At 34.7% G+C, this 19874-nt stretch overlaps 1 protein-coding gene across 14 annotated transcripts in view; it reads left to right on the top strand.

Moving 5' to 3' along the window:
* SYNE1 (spectrin repeat containing nuclear envelope protein 1) overlaps positions 1-19874 on the top strand; it is a 448999-nt gene that overhangs the window by 131684 nt on the left and 297441 nt on the right. For 13 of the 14 annotated variants that reach the window (XM_077897071.1, XM_077897049.1, XM_077897055.1 and 10 more), the window contains 6 exons: positions 2067-2204; positions 3360-3524; positions 12156-12268; positions 12835-13003; positions 18283-18379; positions 18965-19167. In XM_077897071.1, the coding sequence (XP_077753197.1) occupies positions 2067-2204; positions 3360-3524; positions 12156-12268; positions 12835-13003; positions 18283-18379; positions 18965-19167 (885 nt within the window). Of the gene's footprint in view, positions 1-2066; positions 2205-3359; positions 3525-12155; positions 12269-12615; positions 12775-12834; positions 13004-18282; positions 18380-18964; positions 19168-19874 lie in introns of those variants that run through there. The other variant, XM_077897111.1, reaches the window with a different exon arrangement.

Below are 19874 nucleotides of genomic sequence, written 5' to 3'. Positions count from 1 at the left end.
TGTATGTAGACCTCTGAGGCTTCATGACTTTTCTGGAGTCTTATAAATGACCCCAAACACAAACATCTGGTCATTGTCTTTCTATAACTCATGATCTTGTAGATGTCATATAAGAAAAAATAACTTCAGTGCCAAACTGAAAACTACTATGGGATAAGCCACATTTAAGAAAAGTTTGCAATATGAATGTTTGGAGTGGGCCCATTAATGGGATCAGTTTCTGTTGCAGCCTGCCTGATTCGACACTGTTGCTCTCAAATTGAGGCCAGAGGTGTTATGGCCATCCTTCAGTCTCCTTATACCACCATTACTTGGATTTGGCTTCTAATTTTCATTTCTCAGACACAAGCTCTTGTAATAGGTTTTTCCCATTAAATTGTGATTTATTGATGTTATCCTCCTATTTAAGATAGCATTGCATTTTAATGGCTAAACTATAATACATCCTAGTCCATATTATTTTTCAATCAGTTTTGCTATATAAAAAGGGGCAATGATATGAGATTCAAATGGCAGATGATAAAAGATTTAGCTATTGGCATTAGTGTACAATTTTATGTAATAATTTCTATAAAATGTGCCTGAATTTAGAAGGATGATGCCATCAATACCATATTTACTGAACATGGCAAAGCAATATATATGTGCTTAAATGTATGTGCCCTCTTTGCTTTGAAACTCAATGTAATCTTTTCTCTCAAAAATACAATTTTCTGGATGAGCTTAATTAAAAAAAGATTAAGCCAGTAAATTGAGAATAAAAATATAAGAACAGAGTGAATATACTTATTAGACCATTGGTGAGTTTTGGTTTGGTCATAAATTATAAAAAATCAATTCCAAATTATGAAATTACCTGTTGTACAGATGTTATTGTATAAAAGGAAAACAGAGTATTAGAAAAGTATGAAACAGAAACATTCCTTTCAGTCTAAAGATAATAAGCTATCTCTTAAGAAAGATTGAGAGACCATCTGAAAGCTGAACATAGGGAACATTTTCCTTGTCCCAGTCCCCAAACAGCATTTTTCTGTTTCTACTTATCAGTAAGTAGTATATTTTCCTGTTTTATTCATGCATAGAATTCTGTGGAATAAAATTGAAGATCGATTTTATGTTTTGGTATTTTGAAATTAAGTTAGAGGAAATGAAAGATAAAAGTTGTGGTAAAATATTTACTCACCGTCTCCCCCCAGTGTTCGTACTGTGAACTTACATGTTTGTTTGACCAATTTTTTCAGATGTGTTATCAGCTAGATTCTGTAAGGACATTTTCATGTTCTTTAACATAATTGCACATTTTAGTGATATTCAATTAATACTTGGCCTTGGAGTCTTATTTTAGAATTTATTGATTTAATGTAAAATGTAAAATTAAAATCACTACTTTTTTAAGGTTAGTATTAGACTTATGGTTAAGTCTACATATTACAAATTTATGTTAAACACACTATGATAAAAGAAATGATACAATAATTAACATTTTAATGGCGCAAAGTTAAAACAAAATATTATTATATAAATGGGGTCCCCTACTTTACACAGGCTTATTTTAGCATAAATTTAGATATCTTTAAGTCGGTATTATTTCGATATACATAATTTCTAACCTAAATAATTTGGTACTCTGAATAATTTGGTATTATTTTGATTATTAGCATAGGTTTATATTCCTATTTACTATTATTTCTCAATGAGTATGGACTGACACATAGATTATTTAACCAGAAATGAAAAATCTTAAGTTTTAATTCTACTTTACTACTTGTTCTTGCCAAATGACCTCTGGATTTCCTGTGGTGATAATAATAGGACATGTGGATGTTGCAAGGTTATGGAGAAATCCAGAGGAATAAAATGGAAAGAGTGTATAGCATGGGACCAGGCTCATCATCAGGGTTTGAGGAACGGTAGCTGCTATCAGGATCATGACTGTCATCATTATTATCAGCAGCATGCATTGAGTGTAATCCCAATATAAAGGATTGCTATTTAGGAAATGCGGTTTCCTTTGCATTTGCTGTTTTTGACTCATTTCCATGTTGTTGCTTCTTTTCCTCTTTTAGTCATTTAAGCACTTCAGAGTTCAATATGAAATAAAAAGGAAACAGATTGAACATTTAATACAACCAGTACATAGAGATGGTAAACTGTCACTTGACCAAGCATTGGTAAAACAATCCTGGGACAGAGTGTCCTCCAGGGTAAGTTCTCTCGTGATTAATTTCATTAAGGCTGACATAATTTAGTCAAGAACATTTTCCCTCATGTTTTCCTACACAATGATATTCCATCTAGTCCTACAGCCTATGTCTGAGGAAGGAGAGGCTTGCCTATGGGAAGTACTTGGTTTAACAACTCTTCTGCTTTGCCACCTTACATGTAGTTTCCCCATGGAGTAGTAGATGATGGATTGAAATCCTCAAAGGCTCTCTGGGTTACCCACTAAATTCTGGGTCATTTAGAAGAGATGACTCTCCCAAGAATGGAGCTTCAGCAATTTCTCTAAAGTCTATAACCAGGTTTCATCAACAGGTCCTCCTTCTATAAGCACGTTCATGTTTACAGTCTTTAATGTAAGCAAATCTTATCCGGTCATTCATAAACCTAAAAAAAAAAAAGCTGCTCAGTAACTTTCATGTTAATATTTTGCAAACTTAAAGACCAGGATTTTAAAACATCTGAAACTTCTATTGCAAATGGAAATATTAGCCTTGAACTTACTCTGTTTTATTCATTTTGATAACCTAATCTTTTTCCTACAAACTCTACCAGAGAATATGTTAGTTCCCAAGCACCTCAACCTATCCTACCTGGTATTCCAATAAGTCGGGAGAAACACTGCTTAAGAATTGGATAAAGTGGTAGAAATGAAGAAATAGTTACTATCATAGAAAGAATCTCGAATATTTTCCTTCCTCCAGAGATGACTGGATGACCCTGATTTTTCTGGACCTGTCCTCATGTGGCAGGTTTTAAAGGACACACATCAGCTAGTGTATAACAGCTGTATCCTTGAACATCTCAAAAAATCCAGTCCCTTCCCTCTCAGCAGAAGCTCTATTGAAAATCAGTGGGGGCTTTATGCTATTCCTATAAGAAAAAAATTGTTTAAGCTCTCAATGATGTCCTTCCATGTCTAAAATGTATTTCATGTTTCCTCAAAACTTGCTTATAACTATAATTCCTCCTTATTCTCAAAGTATCAAATTCAGAACACAAATATTTTCTTACTTGGTATATATTAAATTAACCTGAAATTATTACCTGGGATCCTTATGTCTTTAGAAGTCATTTGGGTGAGTTTTAGGAATTTTCCATATTAAAGATAATTCTATTTTTCTACTTTTGTATTGCAGCTCTTTGATTGGCATATACAGCTTGATAAATCTCTCCCTGCACCTCTGGGCACTATAGGTGCCTGGTTATACAGAGCAGAGGTAGCTCTGAGGGAGGAAATTACCATTCAGCAGGTCCATGAGGAAACGGCCAACACAATACAACGGAAACGTGAGCAACACAAGGTAAAGTTCTGGTGGGGTAATCTGGCACAACAGTCCTGGTGTAGTCTGGAGATGTGGCTGTTGAGACCTCCCACCCACCTGGGTCTCCCCGACATCCACTCATACCAATTCAGAGATGTTCCAATAGATTTGTTTTCTGAGGTATTTTCCAATAGCTCCATGGTATTTTTTCATCTGTGGTTATCTTAGTTATTGTTGTTGCTATACATTACTTTTCAAAAGGTAAACCCATAGACCACACACATTTGTATAAAATGTGGTCGGCCTTTGGCTTCAGATCTCACTCCCATCTCCATTCTCAAAAGGAGGCAAGCCAGGTTGCCAAGTTCTTATGTCCTGTGTTGTGACGGAGCAGGGGTCGAGGGAGAGTGGTGATCTTAGGAAGCGGTGGGACTAGGCCTTGATGACTTTTTAGTTATTTGTGACTTTTTCCACTTGCAGTAAAGTCAGTTGTTCTTAGTATAAATTCTAACATCCTGCATCTTTGTGTTTTGTGATAGTACAAAAATGCTATTTTCATCACATCACGTTAACTCAATCCTGCATTTTGTGCAATTGAATTTGTATACCACATTTCCTGGGTCATGGCAGTGATTACTCTATATGTGGAAAACAGACCAGTGGAGATGACCACATATGGGCAATTTATAGCTCATATATACTTTCTGCCAAAATACTAATATTTTTAAAACTGCTTCAGGGAAATAGACTGTTAGGTATTCTAGACCAGATTGTAAAGCAAATTCATGACAGATTTTGTCTTATGCCCCTTTGGGACCTTATGTTTAGAACTAGAAATGTGGAGGTACAGAGGCGTCACGGAGTTTCAGCTCCTGTCCCTCTCAACTCAACACATTCAACCCAGACTCAACTACCAAACAAGCGGGACACAACAAGACTTTGTGTTCGTACACAATTAGTCAGGGTCCTTCCTGCATTTATTCTTGTCCCTTCTTCAGTTTAGACACTGATCTTTTGTTGATTATCTCTTAACCTCTCCCCTTTCCGCCTCCACCAACACACACCAAACACACAGAAAACTCCTCAGAATTTGCTTCTCAGGTAAGAGCATGATTTGAGGTCTGTATCATCAGTGGAAATACAAACACATAAAATCCAGGCCCAATAGTCTGTACTTTCTCTGAAGACAGAAAATAAGAGATCAAGTCATAAGATTTTTTTCTGAGACTGAACCATGGTTAAGGCTTCTTAAAAGCAGAAAAGCCTAGGTTATGCCTATGTTAAGATTCCCAGGATATTAAAAATAAGGGGACATGTTGAAACAGTGTTACACAAAAAAATACCGCTTTAACAAATTAGTAATTCATCATAAATTCTGTACAACACATCATATAGCAATCAAAATTATTTTTTAAGTAATATGAGTATTTCATATAAAAGAAAGTCACCTTAGGGTTTCAAATCAAATGTAAAAAAAAATCAAATGTAAAGTGTATATCGATCATGGGTCAGCTGTGTTAATTCAGCAAATATACATTGCAGATCTACTTATGTGCCAGCTTTATGCATCAGGGAAACTGGTGAAGGCACCTCCAATCTAGAAGTTCAAGACATGGCATGTGTTTGTTGTTGGCATAACATACTTAAGTCTTACTTGAATACTCCACCATAGAGAAAATGCCTTGCAATATTAGCTGTGCTATTTACTAGATGATAAGATTTAGCAGATAACGTTAATTTGCTGCTCACTCTAGGCTGTCACAACCCCTTCTGAAGTCTGAGTTTTAAGCTGGATGCACAGATGCAGTCAGTGTCTCTCTCAGTAATTATATGGCCCGAGGTTCCTCATGACCCCTCTGGGTCCCTTGAGAGAGAAACCCTGTGCCAACCACCAAGTGAGCAGCAAGAACCATCCCTTTGCTAAAGTGTAGTAAACAACCATAAAAACCAGAAATGAAGTGGAGTAGGGAAAAGGGAAGTGGTAGGAGTTCGAGAAGAAGCTTATCTGAGATTAAAAATCAGAAAAGACTGAAGAGTAAGCTGGGGAATGCAGTAAAGAGACAACAGGAAGCAAGCAGAGGCAGGTAAAGGTGAAGACGATGTTCGAGGCAGATCTCCAGAATGATCTTTTTACTGAGGTAGGAACTTTTACTGGGTCTGGACACAGGCACTTAAAGTAGTAGAGTCATAAAACAATGTCATTGTCAATTATAAAATCAATTCTTATTTAAAATATATTTATCACGTGCCTATAATAAGATAAACTGATGATGTGAGAAATTTGAATCATTGTTAAGATAACTAAAATTTCAGGCTTCTTCAATAGCAAAAAAATCAGCCCATCAACTTGATATCACTTCTTTGTGCTGCTATATTGGACTCACTTGGAAATGCAATATGTAAATTAAAAACACAATATAGTATAAATCATCTTCCAATTCTTACAAATCATCTTCCAAGTCTAATGTTCAATTCTAGCCCAATAAGAACATTTATCAAATTGTGTATTAAATTATGCTTTACTGATGATAAAATTGAAAAAAAACATGATATAGGACTCCTCAATACATAAGCAAGAATGTTTTAGAATATTATCTTCCTATCCCAGTCTATAAGTAACTATGGCTTTTGTCACAAAAACTTATATATGCTATCAAGATCTAGAATTTTTGGTTTTCTGCATTGTTCACATCGTTTTTTAAAAAATATATACCACATGACAATTGTTTGTTACTTAATATATATTCAGTGTCTGAAAACTGGATTCAGATAATTTTTAAAATATTTTTTTTGCAAAGAAAGGATTATTTTACAAATGGTTCTACCAAAGTTTTTATTTTAATTAACTTACATGTATGTAGGATCATATTATTCTGAAGAGCAAAATACGCCTTTACTAGCTTTTCTATTTTCCAGATACTCTAATGCTTAGTTATCTAGGAAGGTAACAAATATAGTCATAGCTAACTATAATTGAGTATTTAGCCATGTTTCTATCTTAAGCACTTAATTTTGCTAAGCACTTGACATGTAGGATTTGAGATAGGTGTTATCATCCTCATTTGCAAATGAATGAACTTTAGGCAGAGAGAGATTAAGTGCCTTGCCCAAGGTACATAGCTGATAATCAAGATTGTTTTAAACACTAACCTTAAACCATGCCCACAAAGCTATTGCATATAATACACATACAGTAATTAAACTTATTAATTTTTATTAGTAATATTGCTTTGGCCAAGTAAGGCTTTCAGTCTTAAGGAATCATGAAAATAGACATCAAACTCTGCTACCTGCTACCCATCCTTATTGTGGTCATTAATCCTACCTAGGTCACTTCTCCTCCTGTTTTAAGGATTTTATTTCCTGCATGATAATGCAAGCCATAATTCTTAATAACGTCAGTAACCCATAGGTGATTCTACCAATAACCTGGACTGTTAGTTCCTTGGTCTCCTGTTTTCTAGTCATCCCATCCTACACTCTAATTTAGCCCTCCAAAGCATAGGCATAGTCTAGAACTTGTCATCACTAGGAACTGAAACCCCTCCACAATCTCTTTCTCAAGCATCTATCTCACTGTCCACCCAAACTTGCCCTGACTCCAAATTGCATGGACTCTGTGCCTTATAATCCATGATTTTATTGCCTCTCACTCTCTTCATATCATCCCTTTCCTTCATCTTCTACTTAAATTCAATGCTGAATCAGTAAAGGTCACCAAAAGCACACACTAATTGTCTTCACCAGGTCTCTTTTGTCCTGTGGTCCTGGTTAAAACACAGCCCTGATTAAAGCCCACTCTCTGCCTATTCCCTGCCCACACATATGCCACTGAGTATGGCTGCAGAAAAACACACTCTCAGGCATGATGACTAACCCAAGTGGATCTTTAAAGCTGCCTTGCACTCTAAAGGCATTTCCCAACTCCACTGCCTCTTTATTTTGGGGACAACTATTCCATACCTTGTCTCTTCAAATCTTCTACACCTCCTCCCATATCCTTACTCTCAGCTGATGACACTGCTTCCTATTTCTCTGAGAAAATAGAAGCAGTCAAAAAAGAATTTCCGCAAGCTCCCACGACCACATCAACCCACCTACATGCATCTGTGCCTGAATACTCAGTCTTCACTTCTGTTACTAGGGATGAACCATCTGTGCTCCAGGCTAAGACCAGCCCCTCTACATGTGTATGAGATCCCATCCTCCCTGCTCTTCTCCAGTAAACAATTCCTGTATTTCTTGCCTTCTTAAATTTTTTTCCTCTCTCTGCTGGATTGTCCCCATCCACATAAAGTATATGCTGCTAATCATCTCATCTTAAAGACTCTTTTAAAAAGAATAAATCAAATTTTAAAAATGAAAATTCTTTCTTAACCCTACTCCAGCTACTGTCCATTCCCACCCCCCCCCCCTTCCTTTTTTAGTGAAGCTCTTTGAAAGAGTTACCTGTGCTCATTTTGGTTTCAGAATTCTCTTCTCCAGTTCCTTTTAGAACCCATTCCAGTCGAGTGTTTTCTTGCCATGCTACTCATGTCAGGTTCATGAAAGTCCTCCTCATTCCTCACTCAGTGATCAATTCTCAGTCTTCATCCTACCTTGCCAATCATAAGCATTTCACATAGCTATTTCTTCATCTTTGAACCACTTTCTTCATTTGGACTCCTCATTTTCTTTCTACTCCTCTGGCTACACCTTTCTAATCCTTCCCAGTCTTTCCACAAAATATTTATTGCGTACTTTTTTATGTGCAAAGTGATGTTCTAGGCATTTGTGATACACCCATAAGAAAAGCAGACAAATTCCTACACTCATGTAATTTGCCTTCTAGTGGGAGGAGGCAGATAATAACAAAGGTAAGTAAGTAATAAAATAATTACATATTAGGTTAAAAGTAAAAGGACAGAGTTTTAGAGGGTGTTGCAATTTTAACTAGGGTTAGTCAGTGAAAACTTACTGAAAAGATGACATCAAAGAGGCAAGTACATTCCCACCTCAACCCATTTGTCCTTACCATTGTTCTGGAATGTTCTCTGTCTTTGGCCTGAAACATTCTCCCACTGATTAGTCTCAATACCTTCTTCTTTATCTCCTTTGGGCCTTTCTTGAAAACTTACCTCTTAGTCAACACTTTCCTAGCCACCTCTTTGAAAGTGCAACCTCTCTTCCCTGTTTGATTTTTCACTTTAGCATTTATCTGCATCTTAACTACAGTTTTAATTTATGTATTTCATTTAGTGCTTGATTTCCTAAACTGTAGTATCAATTCCGTAAGAGCAAGAATTATTTGTTTTTTCCCTGTTGTATTCCCAGCCCCTAGAAATGACTAGAAATATCAGGCTTTCAGAATTCTATTGGGTCAGTAATGCAAATTCACACTTAGTGGGAAATTATCCATTTGACTAAGTTTTAAAAATTATTCGCATAAAATTATTCAAAATATTAAAAAAAATTTGGTAATCTTTTCTGTGCCTGTAGTTAAGCCTCTCTATTTTCCCCCAATGTTGTTTCTTTGCATATCCTTACTTTCCTTAATTGCATACTTTTGGCACTGTTGATTTTCTCTGTGTATTATAACTGCCTTTTCCCATCCACCTTCTTACCAGAGGAATGATGGTATCTGTCATGTGGGAATAGAGACTGTGTTACTAATGGAGGATAGAAGCCAGGGAACCAGTCTCAATAATCCACATAGGGATTCAAGATGGTAGTTGTAGAGATGGTGAGAAAAGGTCAGATTCTGAATATTTTTAGGGAGAGCAATTTTCAGCATTAGATTTTGATTGTGAAAAAATCTCTCCAGTCATACATGACACTATTTTTTTTCACATGAACAGTTGGAAGAATAGTTTCCATCAGTTGAGATAGAGAGACAGGGAAGCAGGTTCGGGAGTAAAAGATCAGAAGTTCAGTTTGGGGCATGATAAGTATGAGCCTTTTTTTCACATCCAAGCGTACATGTGGAGTAGGCAGTAAGAGATAACAGGAGCTTGAGACACAGGTAGAGGCTGGAAATAAATATTCAGAATCTCAAAATCACTGGTATGTAGAAGGATATTGGAAGCTCTGAGACCAAAGAAATTAAATAAGAAAGCATAGACAGAGGAAAAAAATGTCAGGAACTTAGCCCTAAAGGAATGTACTGTCAAGAAATCAAAGAGTAGAAGGTGGAACAGCAGAAGAGTAAGAGAAAGAGCAATCAGTGAGGTGGGAGGAAATCCAGCTCCTGTGTTGTTATAGAAGCTAAGACAAGCAGTGCATCAATGATAGGGCATTTTCAGTAACTTGGCCACAGCAGCGCTCTTAAAATGCAAGTCAGTTCATTTCACCACTCTCAGAAGTTCCCACTAGATTCCACCTATTCAAAACCAGCATTCCAAAAGTCTTACAGAGGCCCCTGAGATCCACAGATGTGCAGCGCTTTCCCCTGGCCGCCCCTCCTCCCTCCATCACCTGCTATCCCAGTTGTTCTTTTGTTCCATCTTAGTCACTGAGAGGGGGTCATTGATACCTCCCAGAGCCACGTGGTTTTGTCTGTTTCTCCCACTAGTTCTATCAGTTTTTACTCTGTGTGTTTTGAGACTTACTAGACATGTTCAAATTCAGAATTAATATAGCTACTAGTAAATTGAAAGTTTGATCCATAAGCAATTACATATAATGATTTTTATTTTCAAACCTATTTTGTCTGATATTGTTATACTCATACCAGTTTCTTTTTGTTAATATTTAACCATCCTGGCTCATTAGGATTCTGAGTTTTGTTGTTTCCACCTTCTCCAAGTTCCAAGACTCAAACTCATGCAGCAATGGTATAGGTATTTGCTTCAAACATTTGGCTTTTTCTATTTGTTTTTGCTCACAGGCCTGTGAATCAATTTGGGGTCATATTTTAACAGGAGTAAAAGACCTAAAAGATTTCTCTTACCTCCTGTGAGCCTACCAGTGAATTAAAATCACATGCTGTGCTCAGCATCTCACTGGTTTTTAGTGTGATGGGTTTTCAGAGATCCCAGTGACATCACACCAGCTGTAGTTCCTTTATGATATTTTTGAAAATGTTTTTTGTTTGTTTTGCTATCTTGTCAAGCTTCTTTTAATTAACTAGGTACTGCCTATAATAAGCTTTTTAGGAAACAACTGGACATATGAGTATTCCAGTATAGTCACAGACCCCTACTCATATATTAACATACAGTCATATATAATAAATCAGAGCTAGGTGTGGTGATAGCTCTCAATTTGCCCTGCACTTACTTGGGGGAGTCTCAGCCAAGATTATAAGCCACAGAAATGTGTCTAGATGTTACAGAGAAGGCAGGGAGTGACTAAAATTCTCATAATCATTACTACTTTAGGTTGGTTTTTTTTGTCCCCTGTGATCAGCTCCTGCACATAGTAGCCTGCCTGTGGGCATGAGTGACATGTGAATATGTGTGCAGTTACCTGAGATTCAAAGCAGATCAATAGGTGATAATAGCAAAATATACCATGATAGAAAGTTTGGCCATAGATTTTTCTACAGTATAAAAATTAATGTCCCTCACATTAAAAGGCACAGACACATCTGGCTTTATGAGAAAAAGCACATGTGGTTTTACCATTTTAAGTTATTTATGAGAGCCCTCTTTTTTTTTTTTTTTTTTTTTTTTTTTTTTTTTTTTTTTTTTTTGCCTTTTCATCAAGTGTTTCTCTTACGGCTTTACCTGTTTTTTGCTTCTATTTTCTCCAATTAATCCACATAATCTCAGTCAGTGTGAGTTAAACCATGTTAATCTTCATGTACCATTCTGGTGGCCTAATGGGTCTTACTTTTCAGTGAGTGACAAACTTTTGGGTATTTATTCTGCCGCTGAGAAACAAACCAAACTCTAGAGACTATGGCATGAACCTCCTTCTGTCTCTCTCTCTCTCTTTCTTCTATGTGAGAAATTGGTTAGGAATCGTGACATACCTGTAAATCTTTATGTAAGTCAGTCTACTGACAGTGAAAAGCTCGGAAAACAAGCCTAAAAAGATTATTAAAATTTGTGTAGTTCTGTACAGCCTACAAAGAATATTTATAAACATTACATTTGATCTTTCCACTCTGATATCTATAGGACATTCCCTGTGCTTATTTGAAGTCTTCTAACCATAGGGTATTTTCATAATGTTGTAATATAATTGACTTAAATGATGAGCAAATATCACTTTATGATAGTCTACATGTATTCAAAGTGTAATAACAATAGAGTTTAATGTGTGTGTATGTATTACCATTAAAGGGTTAAACTAGTTGTGCTCCGTTTTCAGCTTCTAAAAACTGATGTATTCAAAATCAAGGAAGGAGAAAAGTCCTAACAAATTATTGTTTATAGCAGTAACTACATTTTCCTTTGGACCATGTGCCTTTAAAATGTCTGAATGCATTGCTGTGCAAGTGTCATGTGTGTTTAAAAGATGCCATAATTATTAGATACAGCAGCTCGAGCACAGGCCTTATAGACAAGTGCCTGAGCTCCTGAACAAGGTAAAAGCCTAGGAGAGGCACCAAGCCACACATGGATGTAGCAGCATGATCAAATTGTTGAGTACATTGACTCATCGGTACAGGCTGAAAATTATGCTTCTTAGCCTCCTGTGAACATGTTTTCTCATTTTTTAAAATTTTTAAAAATTATATCTTAGGATCTGCTTCAAAACACAGATGCCCACAAAAGAGCATTCCATGAGATCTACCGGACCAGGTCTGTTAACGGGATCCCAGTGCCACCTGACCAATTAGAGGACATGGCAGAAAGGTAAGAGAATGGCTGATTGGAAAGGAAGTATCTTTCTTAAATGCTTAAATGCTCTGTGGGTGCTTTATCCATTTTCTTTTCAATGAATTGGTTTGTTGTTTTGTTTTGTTTTGTTTTTACAGAGATGCTTACCTTGGGCACATAAAAATTGAGCTTCTGTAACAATATGCTAAGAATCCAACATTCTAATATATATTATTGTTGGAAAAGAGTAAACCTGAATATACGCACAGCCTGGAAATCACAGAAATGGTTTCTTCAGAGACTGTATTTTTATTCAGTACTGTGAGGAACATTATGTAATACTGCAAAAACAGCTTATAAAAGAAACAGATGAGAGTTGTCTTGGCAAGGGAAAGAACTAAATTAAATACTCCAGTCAATCACGATTTGCCTTTAAATCCAGAGCTAGGAAAGGAATCAGATCTCCTGATAGTGATTGATCAGCCCGAGTTTAGAAGACCTTGTGCCTGCATTATGTTTAGCACTGACGTGTAACAGGTTAAGTAAGCACCGTTCTGTTACTATTAGTTACATTCTGTAAATTCTCGGTGTTTTATTTCTAGGTTTCATTTTGTTTCCTCCACATCAGAGCTACACTTAATGAAAATGGAATTTCTAGAATTAAAGTACCGTCTGCTCTCACTGCTGGTTCTTGCAGAGTCAAAGCTGAAATCTTGGATCATCAAGTATGGGAGGAGAGAGTCAGTGGAGCTGCTTCTGCAAAACTATATCGTAAGTCTCCCTGGAGCTTTGAGAAAGAAATCAGAGGACACATGGATTTAGCATTTAGTACTTACCGGTTTATTTGATGCTATTACTTTTATCTTGAATTTAAATATAAAGGTACCAGTGTGTTAAGTGGGTTTGATATAAATTAGTAAAGTCTTCTCAAAATCTGAAATGTTCACCTCTTTTCTTTAGAAATATAGAAAGATTTTGCTGCATTAACCAGACTCAGCCATTGTGACTGGCTTTATTGCTTAAAAAAAAGTTTTTGCATTGCATAGCCATGACTTTGTGAGCTCACCATTAAAACTGAGTTAAAACACTTAAAGATTATCCTCATGTCTCTAAAAAAATAACCATTCTCAGTTATCCACATGGGGACTTTCTATTTTTTAGATTAGGTCTAGCATGTCTCTGAGTTTCATTGTTTCTTGTGTGCGTCCAGGAAAAGTAAAATTATGTCTATGAATCTCTGTACCAATTTAATCTTTAGAGATTATCTTATATTTTGGACTATCAGTATAAATAATTCTCTTAACTACATAGAATAGTAGCCCTGCATTAATGAAAAAATTAGGTTGTTCTGTAACCAGCAGGTTCTATTTACATGTAATCATGTAATGATTTATTTTTATTAATTAATTAATTAAATTTATTTTTATTAATTAATTTTAATTATTTTATTTATATTTATTAAATATAGTTTATTTCTGTTAAACACTACCCCCAAAATTTATTAGCAATACAAACTTGCTCTCAAAGTTAATGTCTGTGAGGCATCTCAGTCCTGCACTATGTGTTTAATCACATTAAACATGTGTTTAATGTGTTTAATCACAAATTCTAAATGATAAATTAATAAGTTTAAAATACAAGCCCATTTCTAACCTGACTAGTCTGAGTGGCTTTGTAACTGGTATGACTGAATGCCTATTGAAGCCATATCTTTATTGAAGCATTCTAGAATCAGAATATATTTTACTATATTTTAAATACATTTTTTAAGTGATGAATGAACAAGATGCATTTAGGAAAAAAATACATTTACAGTAAAATCTTTCTTTAGGTTTACTACAAGTGTCTTGAAAACACTTGTCAAAAAATGTGAAATCTGTTATGATATGTTCCCTTACTCATTTTGAATTATTTTGGAAAGTAATGAAAAATCTTATTTTTAAAATTCAAGCAATTACTTGAGTCCTTTAAATATTAAATACAGTTATCCATTTATATTTTTGGGTTTAGTCATGTCAAATGATACACAATGAGCTCAGCAGGTAATTATGCAGGATCCAGCTTTGTTCTAGCTATTTAAGGACAGCCAATCAGATTGAAATGCCTAATGGGACTGTTCCACCAGGTTAATGTTGTAATACAAGGATGTTGGTAATTCTCTTTGAACTTCTCAAATAAAGGATATGTAAGTAGAGTTGTTTATTAATGACAAAAAATTAATAAATATTAATTTAAAAAAAACAGTACTTCTGCTTTCTCCATAAAGTAAAAAGAGATGCACTAAGCTGCTAGTTTTAAACTGCTTCATAACTTAAAATTATTGGTAACCTTGCTACAAATGTAGCACATTTTAATGAACATTTCTTAATATTTTTATTCCGTGGTGGAAAAACATCTATTTATTGCTAGCCTTTCTTTTCTATAAAGAGTCTTACAGTATTTTTTATTTAATAGTTTTAATAACTGTGGGATATTGAGTGTAGCCCAGTGTTTTACATGTAGCCCAGTGTTTTACATGTGTTATCTTCCATCCCAATGACAACCCTATGGGCTAGGCATTTTTACATGGTTTCATCGAGGTAAGAGAGCCTTCCTGTGCTCAACCCCCATGTTCTGGGTGGCATAGTTGATAAGAAGTAGAGTCAGGATTTGAAATCACATCTTTCTGAACCAGAAGCTTAAGTACTGAACTTGACTATCTAACAAAATTGACTGTGAACATTTTTTTTTACTTAAAAGGCCAAATAATTTAAATGATCTCCTGTAGCTTACTGAACTAAGGAATGTAGCTCACAAAAATATTAGTTCCAATTAATGTTAGCTCATATTTGACAATATTTTATACTTACATATTGTAGCCTGATATTGACAGTTACTATTTCTGTTTTAGGCATGGTATTGGGGCAGGGTGGGGTGAAGTATGTGAGATTGTTACAGTCTGGCCACCAGGCTCATGGAAATGTGTTGAATCATGGTTCAGCTACTTACAACCCATGTGACTTTATAAATGACTTATTTTCGAGAAGACTTAGTCTTTCCTAAATTTTTAGTAATAATAATGATGATGATAGAATTATAGGGACTTTTGTAGGGAAGAAAGATGGACACACACTTCTTTCCTTTTATCTCATGCCCCCTATAGCTTCTCTCATCCCTTTGGAATTTGTGAGAAAATAATTTTCTTTAGAACAGACTATTTCAAAGAGTGAAGACTTCCAAATGAAATCCTAAAATCAGGTTCTTAAATCCACTCCTTTCTTTGGTTTCTAAAAAAATTTATTGTAATGAGCCATATGGCTGCTCCATCATCTAATAACCAAAGTAATATGCAGGATGTAAAAGTTCCATAATTATCTTTTCCTTAGTTTGAATTCTCAATTCAATCTTACTCATATGCAAAAACTTACACCATCTTTTAAAGGATTAGAGAATCAGAAAATGTGCTTCTTACCTCTTGTACTAGGAGCTCAGGTAATGATGCTGCTATGTGTTTAAGAAATTCTTAAAAAAAAAAAAAAAAGAAATTCTTGGAAAAATGCTTCACAAATGCTTGTTAATTAAACCTAGGCCACATGCTATTCATAAGAGATTACATACTGTAATATAAACCAGGAGATAATTGGTTTGGTTTTGCTGTCAGAATTGTTCTTGACATGACTGTGTTTGTTAACACGTGTTTCAGTTTTACTATGGAAGAAATAGGAGAATTCTTTCTTTTTCCATAAAAGAAGAGCTCTTGGAATTGTGGCCTATGTGAATACAACATTAGTAATGTGAACGTGTATTTTATTATTTGTAATTATTTTATTAATGTAAGTAGAACTTGTGATAAAGCCTCTTCTCAAAGATGAGTTTTAAATCTTAAATTACTTGGTTTAGCTCCATTCCAGTGAGATCAGTGAATGAAATTTATTTGTCTTTGTATTTATTTTGTGAGAGTGGAAGTTTAGTATCTTCCAGTAATAATTTGGATTTAGTGAAATAAAGAGGTATCTTATTTTTCTTGAAGTGCCATCATCTATAACATGGCGTATTTGTTGAAGTTAATATCCAGATGTAAGCCTTATTTTGAAAGAAATAAATTAATCCTATCATTATTTTAATATATACATTTGTGTTTTCTTTTGCACTCTTCTGAGAGACTGTGTAGTTAGCAGTTAGCTCATGGTAAAAAGGAGATTTAACAGCCCTCTTGCAAAAACAAAAAAACAAAAAACAAAACAAAAGTCCTCCTGCTACAGTGATATTAGTAGAAAAAATAATTCATGCTACTAAATGGATTTACTTTGTGTTCAGAAAGAAAAAAAGTGCCAAAATAAATGAAACAGCTAAAAGGTAAAATGACAAATAAGATTCCTTCCTTTAAAAATTAATTGCGTAGTCTTCCTAATAGGAAAGCTCAAAAATACTTTAATGAATCCCTACAACATTTATAATATTCTTAAAATATCCTGTTTTTCCTCTTGGATCACAAATGAAACTGGAAAATAATAACAAGTTCCCTCTTGTTCATTTTCAGTTAATTTGAAAACAATTATAGCAAAAGCATACTTAATGAAATCTTTCTGTCCCATATAGGCACTATTTTTCATTCCTCTAATATTTAGAACAATTGTTTTCCCCTTAGCTTCTTGAAATTTATGCCAAAAATAAATGGAGACTATTTTTTAAACATCGACAAATATTTTCATCTCTTCAACTATCTACAGTGTCTTGCACATTAGGTGTGACTTTCCTTTTTTGATCAAAGTATTATATGCTTATTTGGCTAAATTATTCCAAATTTAAATTACAGTAAATTACTCTTTCCCTAGTTGGGGAACAGGGAGGTTAAGTGAAGAAAACATAAGGCTAAATAATTAACCAATTAATTACTTATTTTACTTACCAAAAATAATACAGCCTATTAACTTATTGAGATAAGTGTTCATCATGGACCCCTTCATTCCAGGTAACTTGCAGCTTTCTCTATTCACTATATCCAGGAAAAATAATATATAGGTAAAATGCTTTATAAACATAAAATGCTATGAAATGTGTTATGCATGTAATGTTTCTAAGTGTTATCTTGAAATATGATAAACATTTTTCAGTTAAATTAACGGATGTCTATGAAATTTTGTATGAAGCTTTATATCTGCACTCAAATATTTTGCATCTCCATATTAAGCATTTATTAGTATATTACACTGGACTTTAGCTGTTTTTTAAAGGCTAATTTTGCATTTTATAATAGAGATACTTATCAAGTATTTTAGTGGGTTCAAATTGTAGGAACTAATTATGCTATTAAAAGGAAAAGAGTCTTTGGTGATACATTGGTAACTATAATCACATTATTCTTTTTTACTTTGCTATTTTAATAGCAAGACCAATCTTTGAAACAGGAGTTATTTCATATTTCCTGGAATTAACAATAAAATTTACCTAAGGATTTCTTGTGTTTCTAAATTTTACAGCCCATTGGATGGTGGTGACTCTATTACATATGGGAATTACATACAGCTATAAACGTGTCTTATCCATAATTTTTATACTTGTGGATGGGATATGTGATTATTTAAAATTTTTCTACTTGTAAACACTTTTTGTACTTTTTATTTTAAGAAAAATGTGCACTATGCCATTTATTTATAGTCTAAGTTTCTCAGAGCCATTATTCACAAGAATTAATGTTCAAAGAGCAACAAAATCCCACAGCTAAGACACAGTTGGACACTAAAATGTTCGTCCAAATTTAGTGCTTTCTAAATGTTAGCCCCAGGTTGTCTGGAGAGACTGCAGTCTCTTCTGAAAACAAACCCTTTGGTGGAGGAGAAATAGAATACTTTCTCAATAGTGCTGATTTAGAATTAAAAGCATGGAATCAATTTATATTCTCAGAATAATCAGGTTATTTTATAGCAGTTGAATTAACTTGGTATTTTTTTTATAAGAATGAGGTTGATAGATTTGGGCAAAATACCCATATGCCTCTTCTGAAGAAACTGACTTTGATATTTCTACCTGTGCCTAGCGTTTGCTGTCTTCTAACCACTCCTCATTTCTAGTCTTTTATAGAAAATACCAAGTTCTTTGAACAGTATGAAGTGACATACCAGATCTTAAAACAGACAGCGGAGATGTACATCCAAGCTGACGGTTCAGGTAAAATACATGATAGAATTGATTGCAGTTATGAGAGTTACAATTTAGAACCCACAGGTTTCTGTGTGATCAGGTCATTTTTTTTTTCCTGCAGAATCTTTTTGTGACCATGCTATGGGCCTGAAGAACATATACTGGCTTCAGTCCCCTTCAGTTTGTGCATTGCCTGTCTAACCTGTATAATCAAACTGTGTGTGCATGATGTCTGTGTGTGTGATCTTCTAAAAGGGGCAAAAAAAAAAAAAAAAAGCATTCATGTTCTAAATTGCAATTTTCTAACCTATTTTGAATTCTGAGGATTAAATGAAAAAATAAAGTAACGAATATTATTATCAAGTAAATGAAAACTTAAGTTAGTGTGAAGACATAAGTTGAAAAATATGTTTGCTTCATTTTGTAAATATGTTTATCATATTTGGTATAACATATTCCCAGCATTAGCTGAATGAAATTCTAGCATTTCATCTGTTAATGTAATAATGTAAAGAAGAATTATAATTGCACACCAGTATATAGACCATAGGAAAAAGGCTTGGTGGATTTAAAATATAAAGTAAGAATTATAATTTGTTGTATCTGTTGTAGTGGAAGAAGCTGAGAATGTGATGAAATTCATGAATGAAACCACTGCCCAGTGGAGGAACCTCTCAGTGGAAGTTAGGAGCGTGCGGAGCATGCTTGAAGAAGTCATCGCTAACTGGGATCGATATGGCAATACGGTGGCCAGTCTTCAGGCCTGGCTGGAGGATGCTGAGAAAATGCTAAATCAGACAGAGCACGCTAAAAAGGTAAGATTGCTTCTTACCCAAGGAAAGGAGTTCACAGGAACTTAGCAGTGAGGCACCTTCAGCATAGTTCTCTGAGGAATATTATATATTTTCAAGGATGACTCAGGATTCTGACTTGGCCAGAAAAGTTGTGCTTTCACGTTAGCAAATTATTTTAAGCCGAGGAATATACTGCTTTATAGAAGTTATGTTAAAAGAGTTCATCTCTGATCAGTTCAGTAGTTTTGCTTTTGCATTCAAAAAAGCAGGAACCTATGGAGGGGCAGCCAATCCCAGTGGGCAGGAGAGGTCGCTATACTCACCCTAAGGTCTGTGCTTGAATGTCCCAACCTCTGTGGAATTTCTCATTTAAGAGAGGATAATGTAATACTAACTCTGTGTAATGACACACACCAGTTGGACATCTGGGTAGTCAAATATTTTCATCTCTTTAAATATTCTTTTTTGGATTTTATGAGCTTTCGGTCAGGGGTTGAAAGCAGGCAAGAGTGGGCAAGAGTGATATTTTTCCTCCAATTATAGGTGTGTATGTGTGACTTGAAGAGGTACAGTTTTACTTTAGTATCACACTAAAATATCACATAAAGTCGATTGTTTCTGTATATTTACTTCTTAGTGGGGATGATATTTTCCCAGAAAAATCAACTTATATGTAAAAGACATTAAAATGCCAGGCTCCCATTAAAAATATAGCAAATACATTAGAA

Source organism: Canis aureus, chromosome 1 (genome assembly GCF_053574225.1).
Source record: "Canis aureus isolate CA01 chromosome 1, VMU_Caureus_v.1.0, whole genome shotgun sequence".
NCBI lineage: Eukaryota > Metazoa > Chordata > Mammalia > Carnivora > Canidae > Canis > Canis aureus.
Note: the sequence above shows the minus strand (reverse complement) of the source record. Positions and strands in the feature narration are given on the sequence as shown.